This window comes from Rhea americana, unplaced genomic scaffold (assembly GCF_003343005.1).
Source record: "Rhea americana isolate MKP2758 unplaced genomic scaffold, rheAme1 scaffold_130, whole genome shotgun sequence".
In the NCBI taxonomy this organism is placed as follows: domain Eukaryota; kingdom Metazoa; phylum Chordata; class Aves; order Rheiformes; family Rheidae; genus Rhea; species Rhea americana.
The window spans coordinates 1,847,346-1,872,836 of NW_028185373.1; the positions used below are offsets into that span (position 1 = coordinate 1,847,346).

The 25,491-nt window shown below is 42.6% G+C and overlaps 1 protein-coding gene across 11 annotated transcripts in view; it reads left to right on the top strand.

Annotated features, from left to right (window-relative positions):
• TIAM1 (TIAM Rac1 associated GEF 1) overlaps positions 1–18,606 on the top strand; it is a 199,509-nt gene extending 180,903 nt beyond the window's left edge. For 10 of the 11 annotated variants that reach the window (XM_085297797.1, XM_085297804.1, XM_085297803.1 and 7 more), the window contains 12 exons: positions 2,040–2,219; positions 2,666–2,734; positions 3,033–3,158; positions 4,754–4,862; positions 7,323–7,502; positions 7,628–7,746; positions 9,488–9,596; positions 11,150–11,208; positions 12,209–12,311; positions 13,003–13,090; positions 13,947–14,119; positions 16,172–18,606. In XM_085297797.1, coding sequence (XP_085153923.1) covers positions 2,040–2,219; positions 2,666–2,734; positions 3,033–3,158; positions 4,754–4,862; positions 7,323–7,502; positions 7,628–7,746; positions 9,488–9,596; positions 11,150–11,208; positions 12,209–12,311; positions 13,003–13,090; positions 13,947–14,119; positions 16,172–16,656 — 1,800 coding nt within the window. In that variant the 3' untranslated portion in view covers positions 16,657–18,606. The remainder of the gene's footprint in view (positions 1–2,039; positions 2,220–2,665; positions 2,735–3,032; positions 3,159–4,753; positions 4,863–7,322; positions 7,503–7,627; positions 7,747–9,487; positions 9,597–11,149; positions 11,209–12,208; positions 12,312–13,002; positions 13,091–13,946; positions 14,120–16,171) is intronic. The other variant, XM_085297805.1, reaches the window with a different exon arrangement.
• The last annotated feature ends 6,885 nt before the right edge of the window (positions 18,607–25,491 follow it).

The window sequence follows — 25,491 nt, forward strand, 5'->3', positions numbered from 1 at the left end:
CTTCCATATTCTTTCAAGAAATATTCCTTGTGAAGTTAAATGTTCCTGAGGAAAACCCTACCTCTTCTGGGTCTCTGTAGGCTTCGATTAACATCTATTAATTGTCAGTGCTTTGTCCCTTGCCACCAGAGCGGGTAACTCCAAGTTTTTTTCCCCACGCTGAAGCCAGGCTTTCACCTACTGTGCTCTGTGGGTTTGGGGCTGTTGGGATCAAGACCAAGCCTGTTGAAACCTAATGTAAATGTAACCAAAGGGTCTGGGTATGCTTCATGATTAAGACTACCACCTCCTGTCCTTACAGGAGGAATCTTGGTGAGAAAGAAAAAGAWTCACTGTGACTAATAAATCCAGCTCTCAGTGAAATGTGCGACTACCAGAAGCAGAATTAGTTAGAAATGGACTGGTCCAGCTCACTGAGGTTTTTGTTTGTTTTGAGGTAGATGGGGAAGGGGAAAGTTTTCTTTTTTTTTTTTTTTTTCCTCCCTCCCTCCCTTAACTTACCACACCTTTTTCCTTTCTGCTTGATCTGAAGTTACATCTTGGATACTGYGGATGGATATTTTACTGCAATAAACAGTCTCCAAGAGGCATCTTTGAATAGTCAGCTACAGTTTGTTTATAGCTTTTACTTGTGTTCTGAAGAAAATTATCCCTTGGATAATAAGCGTCTTTACTTGTATGCCTTACTGTGGTACACTTATCTAAGTCTTTATARCCATAAGATAGCTTTGGGGAAAGCAACCGTGTTATGGAAGGAAATCTGTTACTTGGCTAAACTACTTAATACTCCTCTAGGGCTTCATGGACACGAACGGAGAGGAAAATAGCTATATGTGTGCAGCTTAACAAATGCAGAGGTTTTCAGCATTGGGTCATCAGAGGTCTGTAGTAGTTCAGGCTTGTCCTACTGCTRTTGCTGCCTGCTGGTAGGTTGGCATGAGTGAAGGGATTTCCCAGTGCAAATTGGTGGTGTGTTGTAGGTGAGGTTTTGTTTAGTTTAGTTTAGTTTTGTTTTGGTTTTTTTGTTGTTGTTGTCTCCTGCACATTCTATGTCAGAACAGGCTAATTTCTGGTAAGTTGTTTTAATATGGACTATAGGGATGTAGAGGCTGTGTTGGTAARTCTCTAAATCTGGATTAAGACGCAGCGGCAGGATTAAGCTCAGAATTTGAGAGAGATGTAGTCAAGCTGCTCTTTTCCCTCCCGTGCCCCCTCCCGGCCTCGAGGAGGGAAGAGGATACGGTGCTGGGCTGCTTCAGCAACCCTAGAAGCCCAGGGCTGTCGTCACTGACACTAGAGACCGAACCTGCTCAAAAACTTTTCAGTGTAACGAAAGATGCACAGTGATGATCTAGCAAGAGGGAGGTGAAGAGAGGATAACTGTCTTTATATATAGACAGCTGATTAAACATTAAAGAAACCAGCTAGATGTAGAAGCTCTGAAAAAGCTGACTTATGGAAGACATTTGTCCTGCAAGGCATGCTCCTTTCCCAAGAAGTTTGCTTTCAAAGCCCGCGGCTTTGGCTCTGCGGATGGCTCTGCTTTGCTGCAAAACTGCTTAAGCAGTTTCTGTCTCTGCGTTGTCTGCTTGGTTGTGTTGACACAGCCGTTCCTGGGACTGTTGCAAACCAGATTAGGGAACTGTTAGAGGGCTGGAGTGTGTGTTTTGTTTGCACAGTTGTTTTTAGTTCCCAGTTCTTGCGCTTGGGTTTTTTGTTCTTTGTTTTTTCCAATTCTAAGTGCTGGATAAGCCTGTTTAATTAAAGTTCATTCACTTCTGAAACCAAAAATGTTACTGAATCAAATAGTTTTTATTCATAACTCTCTTAAATTTTTTTATTACATTGTCTCCTCTTATCCTCTGTCTCTGAGTGACAGGACAGACAGATATATAAAATGGTGTGTGYAGTTGTGGACTTTGGCTTTCAGAAAACTCCCAGGCAGCAATTGCTTAACTCCAAAGGCTTTTAAGCTCCATCTTTCTGCAGCACTTACCTGAAATATTACCCCAGTCTTTCCTCTTCTTTCTTTTTTAAAGAGTACAGAGCAGGTTGCTGCTTTCTGTCGCAGTCTACATGAAATGAATCCTTCTGATTCRAGTGCTCATCCTCAGGAAATCACCGGACCCCAGCTGGCCACCATGAGACAGCTCACAGATGCAGACAAGCTGCGAAAGGTTATTTGCGAACTTCTCGAAACAGAACGCACCTAYGTCAAAGTAAGGGGTCTCAATACATGGTTTCAATCTATTAATATTTCTCCTTCTTCTGGAGAGCTTTACTAGTCTCTTTTCTACTTCAAAATATATTTTATGCATATATCCTTTCTTTAATTTACTATTCTTATGACAGATTGCAGGATGCATGCAACTTTAACAAGTCTCAGAATAAGTAGTGTTGCAACATTCTTATTCCATCATTTTGGAGTGACTTGACTTGGTTGATAGGCAGGTGAATACTGTTTTATGAGATCTTACATTGATTTTTTTTTTTTTTGGTAAGTAAAACTGTGTAAATATCTTATCTTAAATTCTGTGAAAGCTAATTCTTTTGCCTTACGCATGACAAAGAAATATTCATTGGTAAACTGTGATCTTTGTCACTTCAATAAATATTTAGAGGCAATTCAAGGAACCACCACAGGAATCTTTTTCTGAATTTTTAGGACCTAAACTGTCTGATGGAGAGATACCTGAAGCCTCTACAAAAAGAAACTTTCCTCACACCGGATGAGGTATGTTAGTTGTTGCTTGTCCTTTTGTTAGATATCTTATCCTCCCYCTTCTAAGCTTGACCTTTTTTCTGAAGGTTACGGAGAAATTCTGAAATTAATTTCTTTTAAAATAATGGATTGAATAGCATATCAAGCTACTGCTCAATAATGTATATATATATATATTTTTTTTTCTTCTGGCATGGCACTGATTTACAATTGGACTGAGAATTACTGAACTTCTAGAAAACACAATTTAGTTGTGAAGTGAACTTAACAGTAATATTTTCAGCATGTTGCTCTCTTTTCCTTTTATTAGCTGGACGTTCTCTTTGGGAACCTGACTGAAATGGTAGCATTCCAGGTAGAATTCTTAAAAACTCTTGAAGATGGAGTAAGGCTGGTTCCAGACCTGGAAAAGCTTGAAAAAGTAGAGCAATTTAAGGTAATCTCACTATTTAAATTCTAAGTAGACTGACACTATTAAATTTTACATAGTGATGCACTGTATCCCAGAAGTTGTCCTCTAACACCCTTTATCACATTTGTCTATTATCACTCTTCATGTAAAAACATGCATCTACCTGCACCTTAGATTAATTTATTAACTAATACTGAATTTCACAGTGCCGTGTGCTTTTAGATGCTATTCTTGCCTTTCTGTCTCATTGCTTGTCTTGAGCTGTAAGGAAAAGTTAGAAATGGAATATTACATAGAACCTTTGTTCTGACAAGTCTAATGCAGCAGTTCAGAAGTCCATTGGGGAAGTAATTCCGAACTGTAAATTGAGTTTGGTATTGGGGCTTTTGATGGATAGCAGAACTATATGGCAAGCACTTTGAAGTATCAGCAGCTGTGCGTGAAGGATATGTAGAAATACAAACTAAAAGTATATAAACTTAATTAAAAAAAAAAGCAAAATGTATCTGTTTAAAACAGACTGGCTGTTTACTCTGTGCTGTGTTATGTCGCCTGTAGTCGTGTACTGCATGTATGGTGTTTAGTCTTTACGGAGTTTTACTCTTGCTTTGAGCATTCACCTTGGTAGAGGACAGGATACTGTGATGAATAATTACARTATTTCCACTGGCTTCGTCTTCAGCTAACAAACATACAGCCCTTCAAGAGTTAGTGAAAGAAGTTGTCTTTTTGTGTGTGTAGCTTTGCTATCAGATGCTCGTTTTAAGTCAGTATTTGTCATAAAGACTGCCCCCATGTAATTAGAATTTGACTCTTCTTTTTGTAGGAAGTGTACCCAGAATCGAGAGTGCACGTATTCCATTTAGTGGTAGGAGTCTCTGTAGTCACCATATGCTCTGAACTGAACAGGATGAATAAGAAAGAAGCTCATATTCAAGAATATTTCTACTTCCACCTCTTTCCATGAAAAGTGTATTAACCTCATTGACCTCTCTCTCCTATATGTATAGCTGTAGAACAGAGTGCAAAATGGGACTTTAGGGTTTGGTTTCAGTTCTGCTGAGYGCTTCCCTCTGACCGTAGCTACGCTGCATTCTTTTTTTTTTTTTCCCCGCTCCACCATTTTGTGGAGCTTATTGTAGCTCCAGTATTTAAATACAGCTCTGGGGTTTATGTTCACAGTATAGTCAATGGTTTCTCTAGATGACCTTAGCTATGGTAACGGCCTAGGGAGTCCAGGCTGGGTGTGCCTGGCAGTGTGAGAACACTCTTAAAAGTGCAATGTCCTGTCATCTGAAATAAATGGAAACTCTCCATCCCACTGTTGCTTGACCACACTACAGTAGGGAGAAAAACAGTCTTGTTCTGATTTCTTGTCTTCAACCTTGTGAGGAGTTTCTGTACTTGTTGCTTTGATCTTTCTCTGTTGGTGAAGGTCATCAGCTGGGAAGCTCAGTGGATACTTGTGGCAGCATTCAGAAAAGCCATGCTTGTACAGCCTGCTGTGGAAGACCCCCCACAATTTAGACTTTTTGACTTCAGCTGACCTGTCAGAAGGGGAAATAACTAAGATTTTCATATGTGTTTTATGCTTTTTTTTTCTCCTCTCTCCATCCTAGAAAGTATTATTTTCCTTGGGTGGATCCTTTCTTTACTATGCTGACCGTTTCAAGCTGTACAGTGCCTTCTGTGCCAGCCACACGAAAGTCCCCAAAGTACTTGTGAAAGGTAAGAGCCATACCTTGGATAAATAGATCTAGGTGTGCAGAGAGATATGCGGGAACAAAGTGTTAGTTTGGGTTGGCTCAGACTATCCTGCTGGATGGTGAGATGTGGCCACTGTGAGCCAGACTATGCAAGGCAAGATGTGATGGAGGAGTGGGAGCGTGCATACCTGGCTGCTCTCCAGGAGTTTGTGTAGTGTTAGCAGAGTGAGTCCAGCTGGTCCGAAAGGTTCATGGAGAACACAGTGCTGTAAATGCTCTACTCAGCCCTGGTGAGGCCTCATTTCGAGTACTGCGTCCAGTTCTGGGCTCCCCAGTACAAGAGAGACGTGGAGCTACTGGAGAGAGTCCAGCGTAGGGCTACGAAGATGATCAGAGGGCTGGAGCACCTGYCCTATGAGGAACGGCTGCGAGAGCTGGGCCTCTTCAGCCTGGGGAAGARAAGMCTGAGRGGGGATCTTATCAATGTGTACAAGTACCTGAAGGGAGGGTGTCAAGGGGATGAGGACAAACTCTTTCCAGTTTTTCAGCTGAGTGGGGAGGGGGGAGGTTGGACTAGATGATCTCCAGAGGTCCCTTCCAACCTTAGTGATTTTGTGATTCTTAGACCACCATCAGCGTAGTGATACCTGAGGAACTCGATACAAAAGGTGATTGATCTCTCAGGTAGTTCCCTCTACTTTATTCTCCAGTGATACCTCTTGTTTCTCTTAATATGAAGCAAAGAAARTTTTCATACATGGGCAATGTGACATGTGTTAATGGGTCACTTTCYACTTGGGAACCAAAAGTGGCAGTAGTTATCTTGACCTACGATTCCTCTTAAAGTTTATGCTCTGAATACGTGCTCATGGCAGTCCCACTGAAGCTTCAGTAAGTTTGGTTGAATACTGACAGGCATTAGGAATGGATCAGCCTGGGAGGATGTTTTATGGAAACTGTCTAAATATTTTAATTTCACTGTGCTTTTTCTCTCATTTGTTCCTCTTCTCTCCTGTGTTCCAATTTGCCTGAGAAGCTTCCATGTCAAAATTTCTAGCAGAGCTTGGTTTGCTGAGGTGGAGATAAATGAACTGTGGTTTGGCATATAAATGCTTATGGACCTCCTTGTCTTGGAATTTATTTTCTCYCTTACCCATCATCATCGCCCCATGAAAGTGTAAATCTCTTGGCGTTAGCGCTGTTGCATGCAATTCACTACTGGCCAAGATGTTAAATAAACAAGCGGTTCCAGTTCTAGGATCAATGCCATTAAGGGGGAGCTCTTATTCTTCCAAGAACATGTAGATATCTGATAATCAAAAAACCCTTCAGATTTGCATAAAAATAATTTTAAAAAAGTTTTTTGCTATTATTATTTGTAAACTCTTTACCATGCTGCAAAGAGAAGTTGGCAGCTCCATGGAATACATGAATAAATGATTTGTTGTTAGTCACATTCCTACTTTCTGTTGGCATTAGCTTCTTTGACCTTAATGTTAAGACTATGGCCAAGGTAATTCCGGTTGTTTTGTTTTGTTTTTTCGTTACTGACTGCATTTATAAATGAAAAATGTGTATGCTTGAATTACGGCACAAACAGAACTTCAAATTTAATTCCAGAGATAAATCTCTTAAAAAGCCTGGGAGTGTGTTTCAAGTGTAATTTGTTATCTTCAGCTGTGGTGCAGGTGACTTTTGGTTTTAAACAGAAGTTGCTTTRTTGAAAGCAGGTGACTATCTGCAAAAAATCCATCCAGTGTTGCAAGGGGACATGGCTCTAACAAAAGCAATTGCATGGAATTGTTTTTGCACTGAACAACTTGTATGTCTAAATATGCCTTCTTCTCCATCCTCACCTCCCCACACAAATTTATGTTCTAATAGGGAGAGCAACAGAGAAATTGGGTGGGTTGGGGTGGGGGGGGAGGAAGGAGGGAATTTGATAACGGTCAGGTGGAAAAGATGATGAACAGCAGTCAGGTGGAGAAGCCCAGTCTGACTGAGCTCTTAAAATATGATATAGTATCGTAAGTTTACTGTTTCCTGCTTCCTTACTAACTCTTGATTTTATTGGTGTTTAGTATTACAATAAGATAAAAATATCCCAAACATGCCTGTCTGTCTAGTATTATGAATTCTTATAAATACCCAGTATGGCCCTCTTCTTTAAGGAAGCAGATGGTTAAAAGGATTTATGCAACTCTAAAATAGTTTCAAGGTCAAAAATACTATGGATAATTAAAAACAGTATGTGTTTTTGTGGTATGTAAGTGCCTGATGTTAAATCATAAATAGTGTCTATGTGGCAAAGTGACAGCAACTCAAAACCTGAAGGGCATAAATCTAATACTGTGGATCTGAGAAATCTGCACTTCTTCAGAAAATGTCTTTGGATAAATGAATTTCAAGCCGGAAAATCCACTTTATCAGGACAGCTGTTATTATTTCTGATTTATTCCATTGCTTCATTTTAATCTTCTAGCTAAGACAGACACGGCTTTCAAGGCATTTCTGGATGCTCAGAATCCTAGACGGCAGCACTCCTCCACGCTGGAGTCTTACCTCATCAAACCCATCCAGCGAATACTGAAATACCCTCTCTTGCTGAAGGAGCTCTTTGCTCTGACTGATGTAGACAGTGAAGAGCACTATCATCTTGATGGTAAAGACCTAATCTGTGCCTCTCCTGCCTGCTTTTTAGCTTTGATCTAGAATCCTCCTCCTGCCTCTTCCTCTCAGGAGCTTAAAAGCACCTTTTGGCTTTTCCCCTTTCTCTCTGTCTTCTAGTGGCCATAAAAACAATGAACAAAGTTGCCAGCCACATTAATGAAATGCAGAAAATCCACGAAGAGTATGGTGCRGTGTTTGACCAACTCATAGCGGAGCAAACAGGGGAGAAAAAGGAGGTAACAGATTTGTCAAATTTAAGAGAACAAGGCTGCTGTTTTGGAGTCTGAAGTGTGAATGTTACATTTTGTGAATGTTAAATTATATCAGATATTTATCTTTCATGCTATCTTATCTGAGTGAGTTCTGACACAAACAGATAAATCTCAGTTCAATCCAAAAACTGCTTTTCCAACTACAGTTCAGTGAGTGGAACCAAGTTATAAAAGCAGTAAGTTAATTCACCTTCAATGTCGTGCTTGAGTCAAAATCCCAGCCAGCTTTTTTGATGTCCATGTGTCAGCTCTACTGTTTCCACATAAATAATCTTGCCCCACCAGCCTGAGCAGACTGGCATGCTGAAGCAAGTCTGTACTTAGTTCTCTAATCACTTTAAATAGATCACAATGTGAGATCCAGGGTGTGAGAAGCTGCCATTACCATTTTGGAAAGTGTATTAGTTGGCTTGATGTATGAGAGACCTGGGCTTTGGCCTAGCTCCTAYATAGCACATACTGAAACTCGTGAAGTTTGAGCGTGGCTCAGTCTTGGGTGATCATTTCAGGCACCTGTGGAAGGGGTCTTAAAGGTTTGAGCTSAGGACTGGACTCACCATTTACTGATGAAACATTGGGCTGTGAGTCCATTAGTGAGGGAGAGTGATGGGTTGAAAGGGGACAATGAGGAAGAGSTGGAAACACACTGAAGCAGAGTGCTGAAGGACTGATGAGAGCAATGACATGGGTGAACACTGGAAAGAGACATGACCATGTGAAGAGATGATAGTGAAGTTTTGCCAGCAACCAGGATAAATATCAAACATAAGAGGTGTTGGGCAAATACAAGACAAAGGTGATCTGGGTTGTGTGGAGTCAGAGAAGCTTTGGATGTGAGAGTTAGATAATTCCAGCAGGGAGAAGCATGTAGTGGGTAGATGTCAGATACCAGGGTTGGTGTTGGCAAGTGGGGTGGAGAGAGTGTATCAGGACTTCTGTTTGGAGAGCAGTTGTTGTTTGGTGTTAATTTGGGAGTAGATGCAGTAAACGCATTCCTTAGTGTTGCTCTTGTGTTTATTGGGGAGAACTCAAGTTGTGCTATCTGTGCTGTCCTTCAGCAAATGTCAGATTTCACCGAGTGGAGGGTGGAAGAATAGTGTAAAATGTCACCCAGACTGCGGATAGCCCTTGCTTTGTCACCTTAGGAGACCAGAGGTTAAAGTAAAAGATCTGGTTGCTGCAGTGATCATTGGTATGCATCTCCCAACAGTTGACACGATTGCCTTTCTTAGTCCATGTCCAGCAATGTGGACATGACGAGCCTTTGGACAGAATCAAGAGCCATGGCCCCTATGGAGAGGCCATGCTCTGACCCCTTCCCCAAGTGCTCTCTCTGAATGTTACCCAAACTGAATGGGTGTGATTGTGGGGGGAAGCTTTAAGTGGTCAAACAAAATAGCAAGGAACTGGTAGGTGGAAAGATAGACAAAGGAACAAAAACACCAAGGAAAGCATCAGGTGTTTTTGGCAAGTCTTGGCTTCCTACAGAATCATGAGAGCCAGACACTAAGCTTGACTTGCCCTAATTTATGCCCACCAAACAAGGATTTACATGCTGTTTGCATGTAGCAGTCTGCTATAGTCTCTTTGCACACTTGCAGTCATCTGACTAAATATGTCATTCCAAAAGTTTGTGTGATGCGGGGCTGTTTGTTTCTCTCTGTTAAACTGACACTGTATCTCTGCATGCCTTTGTGATCCACAGGTGGCAGACCTTTCTATGGGGGACTTGCTCTTGCATAATACTGTGRTATGGCTTAATCCTCCTGCTTCATTGGGGAAATGGAAGAAGGAACCTGAGCTAGCAGCATTTGGTTTGTATCTTAGTGATTTTTTTTTTTTTAATTTTAGATATTTGAATAAGTATAGACTATGCCTTAGCAGGTATCTATTGAAAGAAGTTGAGCATTGCCTTCTGCATGTTGGCTGGAACTTAAACAGTGTTTGTCTCTTTGCAGTAGTGGTCAAATTCTGCCTGTGTTGATTTAGGTTTGGTGAAAAATTTGGAGATGACTGCTATAGTAGGGCAAGACTTGCTTAAACACATATCCAAGGCTATATATTGAGAGCTATATAGAAAGATATTTGTCTCTGGAAAGATACATTGCAGTAGACTGTTTTGTTCCAAATAACTCTGTTTTGCATGCTGTTGGATGGAGCTGGGGCATGAAGAGCCTTGTCATTTCTCTCTGTCCCTTTTTCCAGAAAAGAATTGTATATCTAAACCTTGTTTAAGAGCTCTTAAACAAGGTTTAGATATACAATTGTATATCTAATTGTATAATAATTGTACAATAGGTATCCAAAGCACATTGTTTTGGAGTGGTCTCTCTCCTTCTGAGTAGTCTAGCTTCAGTGGACAAACTAGAAGTTGAAACTGCTATTGGCATAGATTTTAGGGTCTTCCCACTGCATGAAAGTGTAATCCCTTGGGAAGGCCCTTAATGACTTATATTCGCTAAATTGTGTACTTTAYGAATTAAGTCAAATTATCTGGAGTGTGCCAGGTTTTCTTAATTTGTTTTTTAAACTTGCCTATGCACAACCAGGCTTTTGCTGTGCTGTTTCCAGAAAGCTATAATGGTTAGGAAGCCAGTTACTTTGATTTTATTTTAGTGTTACACTAAATAGCTTATAAATTAAGAATTTTCCAGCTTTGCTCTTGGTATATAAAAACTGACTGCTTTAATGTAGTTGGTAAAGCTCCTGATCATGCCTTGAAGCTGAACGACCTTATAAAAGCTGCTAGGAATATGCAGCAACTTCTAATTATTCCAAAAAGCTTTAAATTACTTTCATAAAATGTCCAAAATTAACTGTCTAAGCAATCCTATAACAAAGGGTGCCTTTGAGGCCTGAAGAAAAAAGAAATGAGRATTGGAGTTTGAAAAGCCAAATTCCAACTTCATGTGGATTTTATATGGTAAGAAAGGAATCAAATGACACCTCTGCCAGTGTTGTTTGCTTTTTAGTCTGGTACAGACCACTGTGCCACTTACATGTGGTTCAAATTCTGTCTAAATGCAATGTCATCTGATGACCGGCTGCAGGTACTTGGGTGCTGCTCATACATCTGAGGTGGATATAGTGAGGGGGAGAGTTAGAGATTTTTTTCTTTATTTTTAGATAGAACTATTGCTGTTTGAAGAGCCGTTCAGAGAACYGGTAACTTAAACACTGAAGGTTCAACTTGTTCCTGTTGAGGTTTCCTGCTGAAAGCTGTTGAGGTTGAGTTTTGGGATGGGGAGAGTATGTAAGAGGACAGGTCTAATTTCTCAGGAGCTGAATGGCCTACACGCTTGGGTGTATAGGAGACTTGCTTTCAAACTTACTGACTGTGTGGCTTTTGTTTTTGACTTTTCTCTAGTGTTCAAAACCGCTGTGGTCCTTGTATACAAGGATGGTTCCAAACAGAAGAAGAAACTTGTAAGTTGCATTTACCGTTTCTGTAGCAATGTTTGTATAGTTCTGAGATAAAGATTTGTTTCCCATAAAGCTATGGCATTACTGTGTGTGTGCTTCTGTAGATGATCCTTATGCTCTGTCACACAAACAAAGATTGAGTGATACTGAACAGCCTACTACTCAGCCTTGGGACAGTCCAAGCATTCTTTTAGTTTATCCTCTGCACTCTGCTAGGCAATTCATGTTGTCTACCAAATCCATTCCGTGCTGTGGAGTGGACTTCCATGAAACAAGATACCACCTTGAACAGGTCTTTTGTGTTTGGCTCTTTGATCCATGTGTGTAAATCTAATATGAGAGCTGACATCTATCAAATTTGTTAATGAAACACAATGCCGCTCTTCAGTTCTGACCGTTGATTTCTGTATGTTTAGCATGTCACTGAGCAAGTGTTGGCTGCTCTTGGCTAAATATTTCAGGTGTGCCTGCACTGTGTATCAGTGGATCCTCCTGGAATCTGTGATTAAAAAGCTAAACTGACACGGAACACATGCACAATCATTCACTACAATGGTACAGTGGGCAACACAGTGTTTAATGTTGTAAAAGCCCTTTTACTTCCTACAGGTGGCATAAACCAAAAAAGCATGTGATTTGAAATGCTTTTGTGGTTGTTTTCTAACATGAACTGGTCACAAAATAACTTTAGAGTGACTAAAGCAAAATGAATGCAGGTTCATGAGTATATATAAATTTATAGAAGAGAATGCAACGTTAGTTTTAAATGATTTTTGAAAGCATTGATAAGAGTAGATTGGTCTCGTGACAGCTTTTCTCTAGAATTTAACAAGACCTTCCTAGAGGTGCCCTTCGGTGACACTGCTTGCCAAGATGTTTTAGTGTGGGAAGGAATTTTGGAACAACTCCCTGAGTGGACGTTCTCAGTGCAGAGCAGAGGGGATTCTTATGTCTGAATTCCTGAGGTATCTTGTTTCYTGACAATATTTTGAAATTCACCCAGGGAGGATCGCATAGGGCTTCAATTTATGAAGAGTGGGATCCGTTCCGTTTTCGTCACATGATACCTTTAGAAGCATTGCAGGTTCGAGCATTGGCAAGTGCAGGTAATGTTCCAGCTGCATGAACTTGGCAAAGCTTTTATAACTTCTGGTTTCAGTGCATTCACTGACTGATGTTTGTCTTAAGTGTATGCATATGCAAGGAAAAGAATCCACAACATCAACATCCATAATAACACAGGAGARTAATGAAGGGGTAGAAGCTTCAGCTGTGTATTTCTAGCTTGTCAGTACTTTTCTGAGGTCAGGATTCTGGAAAAACAGGTCAAAGTCATCACTGACTGGTTCTCTCTGTTCCTCTTCTGGGGACTAGAAGGAAGTTTTGCAGCTGTGAGACCACAGAGCTAGTGAATTTTYGTTCGTGCACTTGATGGTTCCGTGTGAAGCTTATTATATTAAAAATCTTGAAGTTTAAAAAAGTCTTTCTAATGCATAAGTGAAAATCGAAAGAATGTAATGTGAGAATACAGAATGCCTGAAGAGCTGTGGTTTCCCTCTTTTCTTTAGGATTGAGTGAGTACTATTAAGTTTTGGGCAGTTTAGGAGTTCCTAAACATTTACCCACTTTCAGCCAGGAGATAATGTTGTTGTTTACAGTGTAGGATCTGTCTACAGTGTAGGACAACAGTCCCAGACTGCCTTAAGACTTTTTTTCATGATTACGGAATGAACTATTTAAAGTGAGATAAAATATGAGAACATATTTTATGAAGTGCTACTTACTTTTTCACTTTAGATGCAGAGACCAATTCTGTATGTGAGATTGTCCATGTTAAATCTGAGTCCGAAGGCAGACCAGAAAGAACATTTCACCTCTGCTGTAGGTAAGTGCATTTTCATTTTTTTCCATGGCTGCTGCGTCTCTGGATCCTAGCTTGCCTGTTCCTTTCCTCTAGGGCAATTTGGGAACAGCTGGCAGGGAAAGTGGGGAGAAGGTGTTAAAACCCTAAAGCTGGCAGGAAGGGTTTCATAAAATGCATTAAAATAAAGGCATATATTTGGTCAGCTGTGCACCTTTGCAAGAATATCCTTATTGCAATTTTCCTTTTACAAATTTACACCTAATTAAACTCCAGCAGTGGATCTTTATGCAAGGTTTTGTACTCATGTGTCTTATTTAGCCAGTGCCTTTCATGCTGGAAAGTTCCAAACCCTGTTCTTAGGTCACTGCCTTTTATCTTAAAAAGAAAACCCTGGTCATTTTTTGTTACAGCAGTGGTCGTGGTCACCCTAATTTGTTCTAGGCCTCAGGTCAGAACTTGGTGCACAAGTTCACCAGAGTCCATCAGAGCTGATGGAAAGCCAGTTCCCACTACTAGGCAATAGAGATTACAGGAGTTCTGAGATTTAATTAGCCACCATAGGTTAGCTTGACATTTATCTGACAAGCTTAAGCATATGGTTGCTATTGGAGGAAAAGGAAGCCTCAAGAAAGGTAAATGGCTAAATGTTCTTTTAACGAATAATGTATCCGTTTCCTTGAATGTTCATTGCAGTGACTATAGATTCAGCTTTGCTTTGAAAATACTATATTAAATTGCATCTTATCTGCAGAATGAGCATGCCAATTGGTTGAAACTGTCTTAAATTACAGTACTGGTCATTAATTATCTGATTTGCAGCAAGCTTGTAGCCGTTCCCAAGAGATAACTGCCTCATGTATTCTTCCCCATTTTTCAGTTCTCCAGAACACAGAAAGGACTTTCTGAAGGCTGTGCACTCGATTCTGCGGGATAAACACAGAAGGCAGCTTCTTAAAACCGAAAGTTTACCCTCATCCCAGCAATATGTTCCTTTTGGTGGAAAAAGATTGTGTGCTCTAAAAGGTGCAAGGCCAGCCATGAACAGGGCAGGTACTGTAGGGCTACAGACTTTCAAGATCCCAGTAACCCCAGCACCATTATAGGACATGTGGTGGTGTGTATTACTTGTACATTAGGATAAGCATTCTCTCCTGTATATGCAAAAGCTGCTGTTTTTTTCCATGCTTCACCTCCTTGAGAGCCTTAAATTGCCACTTAAATTTACCTTGCTTTGCACTCAAGGCTCAGCTTCAGAGTAGTCTTTCTGGCGTGGAAGGAACAAGTKGGATTCCTGTCAGTACTGATTGGCTGTGCACTTTAATCTGGAAAAAGGTTTCAGCTGGACAAAGCAGAAGCCCGCTACATATTTCATAAACAAAAAACATGTACAGAATTTCTGAGCTAACWATAGCACTTTTTAAACTAAAATGCACATGAAAAATCAGCTCCTCCAAATGACCGGTTTGGTTTGAAGTGACAGCTTTGTATGTCATCCATTTTGGCCTTTTCAGCCCTATTGCTAAAGGGCACATGCTTCTACTTCTCACATCTGAGAGGCATGCACTTTTTTTTTTTTTTTTTTTTTTTTTTTAATTTTTTGCAATGGTCTGTCCTAAACCGTGGATTTTCCTTTTCAGTTGACTTCAGGCAAAGCAATGAGAAAATCCCAGGGAAAAGCAGGTTTTCATTTTCAGAACACTAGATGATGGAGGGAAGAAACACTTGCTTCCAACTGAAAAGTACACAGCACTGCTGCATGTTTCTGCATGTTTTGTTCTGGTCTGTTTTCTTGTTTTTGTGGGGATTTTCTTGTTTTGTGCTTTTTTGTTTGTTTTTCTTTTTTTTTCTTTTTTTTTCTGCTTGTTAGATCCAGCAATGTAGAGAACCAGGCTTTCTGTTCCTCTTCTGTAATGGGCAGGCCAGACCAATAACGTTCACAGCATGGCCTCTCACTTGAAGTGATGCTAGCCATCTGCCTCAGAGAGACTTAAAGTCAAAAGCATGAAGATTCAAAGGAAGGCCAAAAAGCAACTGTTTTTACCACAGTGCTTCAATCAACCTACGGGGCTTATCTGCTGTAGATGCCAAATCTTGTTTTAGTTTGGCTCATCAATGCATTTACATGATGAAATCTGCTGGGATTAAAATCTCCTCTTAGAGACCAGACCTCTCAGTATAGTTAAAACTTGCAACTGCTGAGCTGTTGTGCTTAATGCATGCTTTGAAGCTCAGGGATGTTAAAATGTAACCCCCAAGCTGCTAGAGTTTAATAAATACATACTTAAAGTTCTAAAGTGCTGTTTAGTGGAGGGGGACAAACTGTAACCTTGGAGTTCACCTGCTTACGATGGAGCTACGTGTGTGTGCACGTAAAGCACCGGAACGCCTGCAGGTCCTTCAGCTGCAGGATTCATCCCCTGCTTTGTCTCTCAAGCTTCTTATGAAGATGTTTCAACATGGAAGATGTGAATTTGCTAATTGGGCCAGTTGCAAAAGCTAGTAGACCAGCTGATGCTGAGTAAGGAACTTCTGAAAGCTTTTCTGTTCTTCGGGGGTTTTTTTGCTTTCTAGTAGGGAGGGAGCGGGGCAGGGAATAGCACAGCCTGGATGGGGAACTCGCTTCCCTGTGAAATAATGTGACAAGTCCAGCATGTTCAGTGCCAGGCTAACTACTCGGAAACGCGCAGCGCTGCTCTTAGTGGCACAAAGCAGTTTGCCGCGTGGAGGTGTAAGGCTGGCTGGGTTTCGCTGTGTACTGACAGCAGGGCGCTGCCTGTGAGAAGCCGAGCTGAACAGATGCACTGCTGGCTGGCTGGCTGCCTACCGCTTAGGAGGAACAGTAATTGTGGCCCGTTATCCCAACCGTGGATCTGAGTAGCAGAAACACCTTTTACAGCTGGAGCGAGCGCTGTGCCGAGGAGCCGAGCGAAGCGTGTCTTGCCTGTAGGGAGGATGCTGAGTGACTAGGTCGTTCGTAGGAGTCTGCCCGTTTTGTGCCTAGCGATGTTACGTAAAGGGCGCTTGGAAGATTAACTTTTTTTTTTAAAGAGAGTTGTACCTTGTGTAAAAAGCCTCTGGGGTTTTATCTTTGTGTGTGCGCAGTGTCAGCCCCAAGCAAGTCTCTTGGGAGGAGGAGGCGGCGGCTGGCCCGAAACAGGTTTACCATTGACTCAGACGCCGTCTTCACAAGCAGCCCTGAAAAAGAGCCCCAGCAGCCCACGCACGGTGGGGACACTGACCGCTGGGTGGAGGAACAGTTTGACCTTGCTCAGTATGAGGAGCAGGAGGACATCAAAGAGACGGACATCCTCAGCGATGACGATGAGTACTGCGAGGCGATGAAAGGCGCCGTGGCCGACCGAGACCTTCAGGAGCGGCTGGAGGCTGCCACCATCGCCGGCAGCMAGCCGTGCCGGGAGGACGGGTCGCGCGCGGCGATGGACGCGCATGCTTCCAGGATGACCCAGCTGAAGAAGCAGGCGGCCTTGTCCGGCATCAACGGCGACGCGGAGGGCCACGGCGAGGAGGTCATCTGGGTGCGGCGCGAAGACTTCGTGCCTGGCAGGAAGCTGAACACGGAGCTCTAGGGCTGCCCCGTTGCCCTGCTGACGTGGAGGGCGCCCTGTCCTGCCCCCCGTCCCTCCCCGGGCGCAGCGCGGAGCCGGGCCCCGTAGGTTGCACACTTGCACACACCCTTTCGGCAGCTGAATCGGTCCAGAAGCCATGCGGCCACGCTTTTAGGTACCTGTAAAAGCAGAAACGCTCAAAATCTGACCCGGAATAGGCTTAAGGTCCTGTCTTATGTTACCAAGGGCTTTTACACAATTTTATTTATTCTAAAACAATCAGGGGCTGAAATTTAAATAGGGGGAGAAAATCATCACTGGAAAACAGATTACTGTGGATGTCTTGCCTACGTGCAGCAAACTGGCTTACGCTATAGCACAAAGAACAAGAGTTTTACAGCCGTGAAACGTCAGTCATAGGCCCATCTCCCTAATGAGGAAACTGCCTTTTTAACCTGTACAGTCGCAGTATTCTTATTACTTTTCCCTCTTTAAATGTAAGAGAATATATATGTATTTTAGGAATGTGTGAGGAAAGGTTTGGGATTTATGTTGTGTTAAGTCCTCTTGGTCTGTGGCTGGTCTAACTTAATGTCGATGTTGGAAGCTCTAGTTTTACATAATATTATAAAGATGCCAAACTCTCTTAAAAGAGATCCAAATTTAACACTTGAAGAAATATTTTTTTGTATTTTGCCTGAGATGCAGGGGCACAAAGGGATAAGAATTTTACAGTGTTAGCTTAGCTCCAGGTCTAGGATATGAGGCTAGCTTTTTGCAGAGGGTTAGGAATGGTGGTTTTATATTAAAATATGAACTGGAAACTCTTATTTAGTATAACTTTCTTCAGGAAAAGGATTATTCTATATGTTTGAGACTGGAGTTTAGTTAGGTAATAAAAACAAAAATAAAAAATAAAATAACGTGACTGAATTGTAGTGGACTAAGCTGATCCGTGGTGTAACCTCACTGGAGCTAGTGTAGCAACATCACGGGTTGGTTTGGCACTCGCTCTGGCAGAGTTTGGGCTTGGGGACAGGGAATTCATGGCCAAAAAACTGACCTCATCCACTTCCCTACTGTGGATGAAACCAGTGTATTTTAATTCCTTTATAAAAGCTTTTCCACTGCAGTAGAATACGAGCAAGTTCTAAACGAGCAAACCTCTTTAACATTTTAAATTGTTTATTTAAGCATCAAAAACAGGGTAAAATGTGACTAAAATATTGTGGTTTTTAAGTAGATTTCCACTTACAAAACACAAAATAGCACTTTTTTTTTTCTTAAAGATTTATATAGCTTTCCCATTTCAGTTTCACCTATGGAAAAAAGGAGGATTATATGAAAATTTTCTTTTTTTTKGTATCTATTGATGTTTGACACATTAGTAGGTACTTTGAAAACCTGAAATTTTTATAATAGCTTTAGGATTATATTTTATAAAATCCGCTCTGACTATATTTTAAAACATAACAAAAATTATTCCCTAAAAAACAAAAAAAATCCATCACTGTCTTTGTGTCCCAGCTAGCATTTCCCCCCCGCCTTGCCCTCCCCTCCTGGTTTCTGGTGCACTATACTTGATCTTATTAAAGCTTTCTGTATTAACTTTTTGCTATCTTCTGATTTCATTTTTTCCTAAAAGCTTTAGAAAGGTTTCTATACCCTTTGTATTATCACATCATTGTTTTATATCATCTACCAGTCGGTTGTGTCCCAGTGTGTTAGAAAAGCAGAGGTTTTAGCTGTCCTATGCTGTACCCCGTGGATTACAGTCTGTTCTGAAATACTGGAAGGCTGGTACTTGAAAGGTACCACTGTTCTTGTACATAATGTCATGACATGTCTATGTCAAAGGTTCTTATATATTTCTTTTATAAGCTGAAAGAAGGTCTATTTTTATGTTTTTAGTTCTATGAATGGAACGTTGTAAATGCCTGTCAGAAATAAAAATACTGGGAAAAATAAAAATGGTGGCACGTGTTACGTGTGTGCTACGAGTACAGCTGCTCTTCTCAGTTGAGGCAAGCAGGAAGCAAATAGATGGAGCTGTGGGATCGCTTTCCCTGCTCTCGTAGCCTACGAGTCTTTTCAATGCTCCTGCTTGCTCCCTTAGCAGTAGGTGCTCTGCATCTTGCATGGATATCCCCTATCACAGCTTTCAGCAAAGCAGTTGGCTCCACTTTTTAGCAGGGTGAGCTTCCATTTGCCACAGCGTGAAAGGCCGCTGCAAAATTGCCTTCCTTTAGTGAGAAACCAAAGGAAATCTCTGATTTTTTTTTCTCCCCTTTTCTCTGATTAGCTAACTGTTATTAAGCAGCCCTTCTCCCCCAAGTCCCGGAAACTGCATCAACTTCTAACGGAAGAGGAGTGCAAAACATGCTAATGCTTGTTTCTTCAAGTACAACGGAGGACAAATCAGAACAAGTACAAATTCCTTCAAATTCCTTGCTTTAAATGCCCCAGCTGTTTTCTTCAGATACTTACTTGTCTCTTCCAGAATTTAGTTCTTACTAGCTACAATAATATTTCCAGCAGCTGACTTCAGTTTTCAGATTACATAAGAGCTGGTTCTAATGCAATAGGATGATTTTTTTTTGATGCAAGTCATGATAGTATGCAATGAGTTTATCGTATATCAAGCCTTAAACAGGTGGAAAGTCTAATGCTACCRAGTGATTCCTGTATTCTCACCTGCTGGTCTCTGTAGCTTATGTAGGTCCTACAGCGAGGTCTGAGCTGTCCAGACTTGATTTGGGTAGCGCTCAGCTCAAGTTTGGCAGAAGGCAGCGCTGCCATTTTCTGTACGACACCTATTAGCCAGTTATGCCTCTGTTTCCTTCCCAAAACTGGTCAGAAGAGATGTAAGTGCATATTGGGAGGCAGGGGAAGAAGCAATTTCCAGTTAGGTATAATGGTCCGTAGGTATAATTCTGGGAGAACTCTTCAGTCGAATCCTATTTGGCTGAACCCAGTCCTTATGGGATCGTGACACTTAGTCCAAGGGTGAGGAGGTGCTGTGGGCAGGAGGTAGCTGCCCACCGTAGCTGCTGCAGCCAGGGCTGAGCTGCCCCACAGGGGAGACTGACCTCCAGCACTGTGGTGGCCCACCAGCTTTTGTCAGGACAAGCTAATACTACTCACATAGAGGCAGTTTGGTGAGGTGCACAGATCCCTGGCAGATCATCCCTAAAACGTGCAAGAAGTTAGGAAGGTGGGAAAAAAACTTTTATTTTCAGTGCTGCCAGAGGAGTCCTACACAGCTCCTTGGTCCTGCCTGCAGTGGAAGAGCAGCAGCAGCAGCCACTCGATCTTTAGTGAGCACACGCATCACTTACCATTAAGGGTTGTCTTCTCTGCTTTGCTTGCCCTGGTTTCAGAACAACACAGGAAATACTGTGCTTCTGAGGCTATTATCTCTGCAAATAAAATGTCGAGGATGTGACCCTGTTGCCTGTGTGCTGTTGTTTTAAATGTGGCCAGATAATCATGGAGACAGCAAATAGTGCTGCCTCTCCCCAGGGCTCATGTTCCCACTCTCAGTGTCTTAARCTTGCAACCTGTTTTCTGTTCCCTTTAATTTTATTCTTAACAATYGCTGAAGTGGTTTTGCTGAAACAGTAGCCTTATTTTTTTTCAGTCCCTGYAGTTACTAGAGCTGTCCTGCACATTGACTGAGGACCAAGTGCACCAGTGCTGCTGAGTGAATCCAATCCAGAATTTTGGACACTTATTGTGGCTTTGCATTATTTTGGGTAGTAGGAGGGGAAAGAAAGTTTTTGAAAAATTACTTCCTCTGTATCTCTTTTTCTTTCAGCCAAAGTCTCTTAGTAACATATGGCACCTCTGGGTCATACTTGGGCGTGAGTTTGAGGCGCATTTTGCAGGGGTGAAATTCTAGAGCAACCCCAGACCCTGGGTAAATTGTTCCCATTTGAAGGCTGGCAAGTGAAGGCAGGTGGAGCAGTATGCTCAAGGTTGTGYAACGAGCCTGTGATGCTGGCAACCTGCTTGCAGAAAGAAGGCTGTTTATTTTTCTCCATTAGTCTAGACGATGCTTCCTTTTCATTAATGTAAAGAAGTAATTAGCTGTCGTAAAGAATCATTTCTTGTGGCAGAATAACAAAGTGGTGAGAAAAGCCACGCTGACTGCCTAGTAACCGTGGAATTATTTGTGCATTATGTAGGTCTGGGAATACAGCAATATTGCAWTAACTAGTTTGCTTTCTCTTTCTGAGTCTTTGTTTCCAATCAGCTTAATAGGAGGAGGAGGGATGATAATGAGACAGGGGATAATTTTAACTAATTAAGTACTTCCCACCTGACCCTAAGCATAAACCAGCTGGAACAACAGCCACCTTAGRCTGAAATTCATCTGAAAAGAGGCAAATTGAAAAAGCACATTCAGCAACTTGGTAGTAGGCCGCTTGCGCTTGGTTCTCGCCCACCGCAGGGACAGCCAGTGGTTCTGAGCAAAACRTTTGAAGTGCAAGTCTTCAATTAGTATGAGATGAACTGCCTTTGGGAACACGTTGGCTGATTGCCTTTAATCCTTGGGACCTTGCTGCAAAAACATCACTGGACTTTTATCCGTACTATCTTTTGATATACAAAGTCATGTTTTCTACTATACTGCCAAGGAGATTTGAGAACAGAAAAGTGCCCGTAATCCCCCATTTTTTGCACCTCAGGCATAACGGTGCTACTCCCCCTCCTCCCAAAGTCAGAGTCACAATGATCCCAAAATACAGCTATTTTCCAGAAAGGATTGCTCGGGAATGATTGACTGCAGGGGACGGTAGCTAGGGTATGCATCGAGCCTCCTGCACAGCCCCTTGCAGCATCCYGCCTCAAGCAGTACCCATAAACTTRTGTCYAAGGAAGAAAAAGAGCAGAGCAAACATTTRTGATACTTCCCCCACTGCACGCTCAGCAATTTTCCAAACTGGATGTCAGCTCAGTGGGTAGGATTCAGATGCCTAAACGAAGGCACATAGTGTGGTTTATGGTGTAGTGCCTTTAAGGTGTCCTGCATGAGAAGGAAATTGCCCTAAAATGAGGTGTAGTATATGCAGCAGTTCCTACAGCAGCAGCACCTCTTGCAGCAAATTTAATGTTTGCTACTTCGCGTAGGATTATTTTCAGTTTGTACCAGATTAATCCGAAGCCTTTGGGAAGTCAATGGCAGTGAAATCAAGGGAAAAAAAAAGAGAGAGAGAGCAGCACATAACTAGAAGATCACGCACACACAGGCAGTGACGAGTGGCTCGTGCATGCCAACTCGCTGTGCACTTCACTGCAACAGCTCTGAAATCCTTCCCGCTTCTCTGGCATACAAACACCGTGCCACCATGAGCCAACTTTCTCTSCACGAAACAGAGGAAGGCAGAGGGGAAATGTCCTCCTGCAGCTTTCCCTGCAATTGCGTGCGCTGTTGGCAGATGCGAACGAGGACCAGCACCGTTTCGGAGCGCTAGGACGGCCTCTGCTAGGGTGCGTGCTCCCGAGGTGGGCACGATCCCCGCGTCACCTCCACGCAGTTAGCTGATGGCCTGTGTGCAATTACACATTGTTACAATGGCCAAACAGCCTGCTCGTGGGGAAGAACGGTTTGAAATTAAATAGGTGTCCTGAGGAAAAAAAGAAATAATTAGAAATAGCATCTTGAAAGAAGTAGGGAGCAAGAAGGCCTGAAATTAATTAACATTGCAGGAACCGGATCAAAGCCAGAAACTGGGACTCACAAAGCTGCAGGGACATGTGAGCAGAATATTAAGTGGATGCGACTGTGGCTGAAAGCCGAGTRGGGTCCCAGCTGAAGCCTGACTTGTGTGCTTGAAGCTTGGCAAGGAAAAAGACCATCATTTCTCCACGCCAAAGGTTCAACATGAAGCTCTGAGTACTGTGGCATAAGCCTCACCTGAAAAAAAAAAAATCACTGGACAAAACTTTGCATTCGTTCATCATACCGACGAAATATTGCAATACTCAGCCATCCTTCACCAGTTGCTCTCCTGCTTTTCAGGACCCCCAAGCTGCCCCATGTAAGCTGGCTGCATTGTTTCTAGGAGACCTTCCCAGCGTGGGGCTGCTAGCTGCTGTCTGTGCCACAGGCCCCAAAGTACAGACCCCAGCATGGATTTGGCTTGACACGCAGTCTGGGATTTAACACAGGCAAAGGAGCATTTCGCATGTGGCCACTCTGTTGTGGACAGTGAGGGAGCTTTACAGTGTAGACATAGGCCACCCTGGATCAGCTGGCTGTATTGCCAGAGAGTGGTCTTGAGGGCATTTTGAATTTAATAGCATAGACATAGTCCCAGAGCCTTTCCATTAAATTCTTAGAGAAACCACTCCGCACAGACAGTCACTGGGTCCATCCAGTGTGGTTCATCACTCCTCAGGTTGCCACCATGGAAACTTGGTGAGCCTTGATGCTCTCCTCCCTTGCAGGGCCAAGCGCCGCAAGGCTCCCCAAGGGGTGCGGGAGGCTCTGCCGTGCACAGCCAGGGCAGCACAGGCAACGCGCAGGACAGCAAACCTGCTTGATCCCTGCGCTCCTGTGGCCCAGGATGATTTCTGCTCAGATTTCCCTGCTGTGCCTAAGAAGGTACTCCAAGGRTTTTCTGACTGACAGCTCACAGACAGTCAGCAACTGCTCAGGAGAACATGGGCTATTTGCTGTAGTRACTGGTGCAGTTTTGCTTAGCTGTTCGAGAGAAGGTATTTTAATATCTTCATTCTTGTGATAGTGACATCCATTTCTTGCCCTTTCACCTCATATCGTCCTGYAGCATCAGCTGCAGATTGGAGCTGGAGAGCCAGCTGACTACTCCCTGCCCTTCAGGTGCAGCAGCATTGCTGCTAGCAAGCAGCTGGCCTCCTGGKGCTCTAAGCGTGAACTAGAAACTGAAGAACTGATTTGGCAGATGTTGCAATAGCAGAGACCCACACAGAGCTTCCCAAGGGTTAAATTTTGGGACAAGCTGTGCTGCTAATAATCTCTAARGTGGTCCCTGTGAACAGCTGTTCTGCCAACAGGGTGGCGCGGTCACCAAACTGAGGCACAAACCAGCAATAAAACTGATGTCTTTTCGTAGAAAAGTTGGAGGAGAAAGCAGTTGAGAAAGCTGGTATGAAATACTTGCCTCTAAATAACATTTGGACCCACTGTGCTCTATCAGGGTGAATAGGACATGCTCATCAGATGTTGCCCACCTTATAGCGGTGGCTTGGCAGCCGATTTGTTATGCCAAAAGCCAGCTTGGTTTATGAGCGCGTGTCACTGCACCTAGTGAATGTGTCAGCAGGGAATGTGCCTGGCCTCTGGGCCAGCAGAAGGTCCCCTTTGGAGAGGCATGTCTGATGTCCCCTGACCCCTGTGCACAGAAGGGAATGAACAAACCAACATTCACCAGTTGCGTGGAGGGCACATTTCCACTCTGTGGCCAGTGGAGGTCCCTCTTCTCTTACAAATACCAACATGAGAAGAGCAGTGAGTTGCTTCCATTTTTTCCCCATTTATTTAGTTATTTTAAAAGCCTGAGGATTAATTCTTTAATAAAACAAATTAAAAAAAAAGAAACACWGATTTGTTCTGTAGGTAATCAGAAACTGTATTCTTCAATTGCATTATGGCAAGGTATTATGCCCAGTTACAGGACAGCTATCAACCTTGTACAGGGTGTTATTTGGATTTTACGTCATTCAGTCAGAGAAAGTAATTTCTAGGGATAGATTCAGATTCACTTCTGCTCAGTGGCGATTAAGCCCCTTTAATTAACTCCTCAGCAGGTATTAGAGAGTTTAGTATCTTCATAGTTGTTCAACCACTAATCACATTGGGACTGATCCTCCCAGCTTTACTTGGGCCTTGAAATCAGAGTGTCTCCTCTGATTAAGGAGTGCAGATTCTCCCAGAGTCTTGTTTAGTATTTCGTATTAACTCTCCAGCTCTCCTGGGATGCCACCAGGATTTGGGAAGCAGGTGGATAACACCTCCTAATAGGCAAAAGTCCTGAAGATTATCAGCTACTCAGTGCAGTAAGGAGGCCCATGCCTGTGACTGGGACAGACAGACGTTGTGGATACAGCCAGACTGTGAAAAGTAAGGGCAAAGGAGCTTCATGCTTGGACTGGGATCAGTGAGGCCAAGGGCTGCAGTTTAAACGCATAGAGGAGAAATAGGTTTTGTACCTGCAAACCTTGAAAGTGGTATAAGCTTCTCACCTCCCTTGTTGCTTTTGCAGGGTCTGCTGGGCAGCGTGGCAGCTAGCAGCCGTCCTCCAGGGCCATTTGCAGGTTTGTCCTGGGTCTCCCTAGAGCGCCCCACTGCRTGGCTGCGCAGTGGCTCTGCTCACCTATACCTGAGCCTGACCTCAGTGAAGTCTGCTTTGAGAATTGCTGCCCAGTCCTCAAAAATGGCAAGTGCATAGCATTCAGTTCTCCGTGATCCTATAGCGAGTTTTGGAAAAAAAATATCTGCACTAATAATGGAGAAGGATGTGGGAACATGTTTACCTTAGCGGTTGGTGGATGTGTAGTGCAGAAGCATCTACTTCAGCCTCTCCCACAAGTATTTCCTAATATAGCATAAAAAAGCCCTTTAGATCTCCAGTAAGTAAGTAATGAAAAGACTCAACTACAAGAAGAGTACCAGCTTTCTTCTAGGTCCCTGCAAGAGCAGGCCATTAGATGAGATAGTCCATCAATAAGAGATAAAGATAGGGGAAAAAAAAAAAAGATAACTTAAAAATATAAGTAAAACCATTCCACTGTTCTCCAAAAACCTCAAAAAGTGTGATAAAATGAGGCAGTTGGTAAGTAAAGAAAAGCATGAAATGAAAAAAATGATGT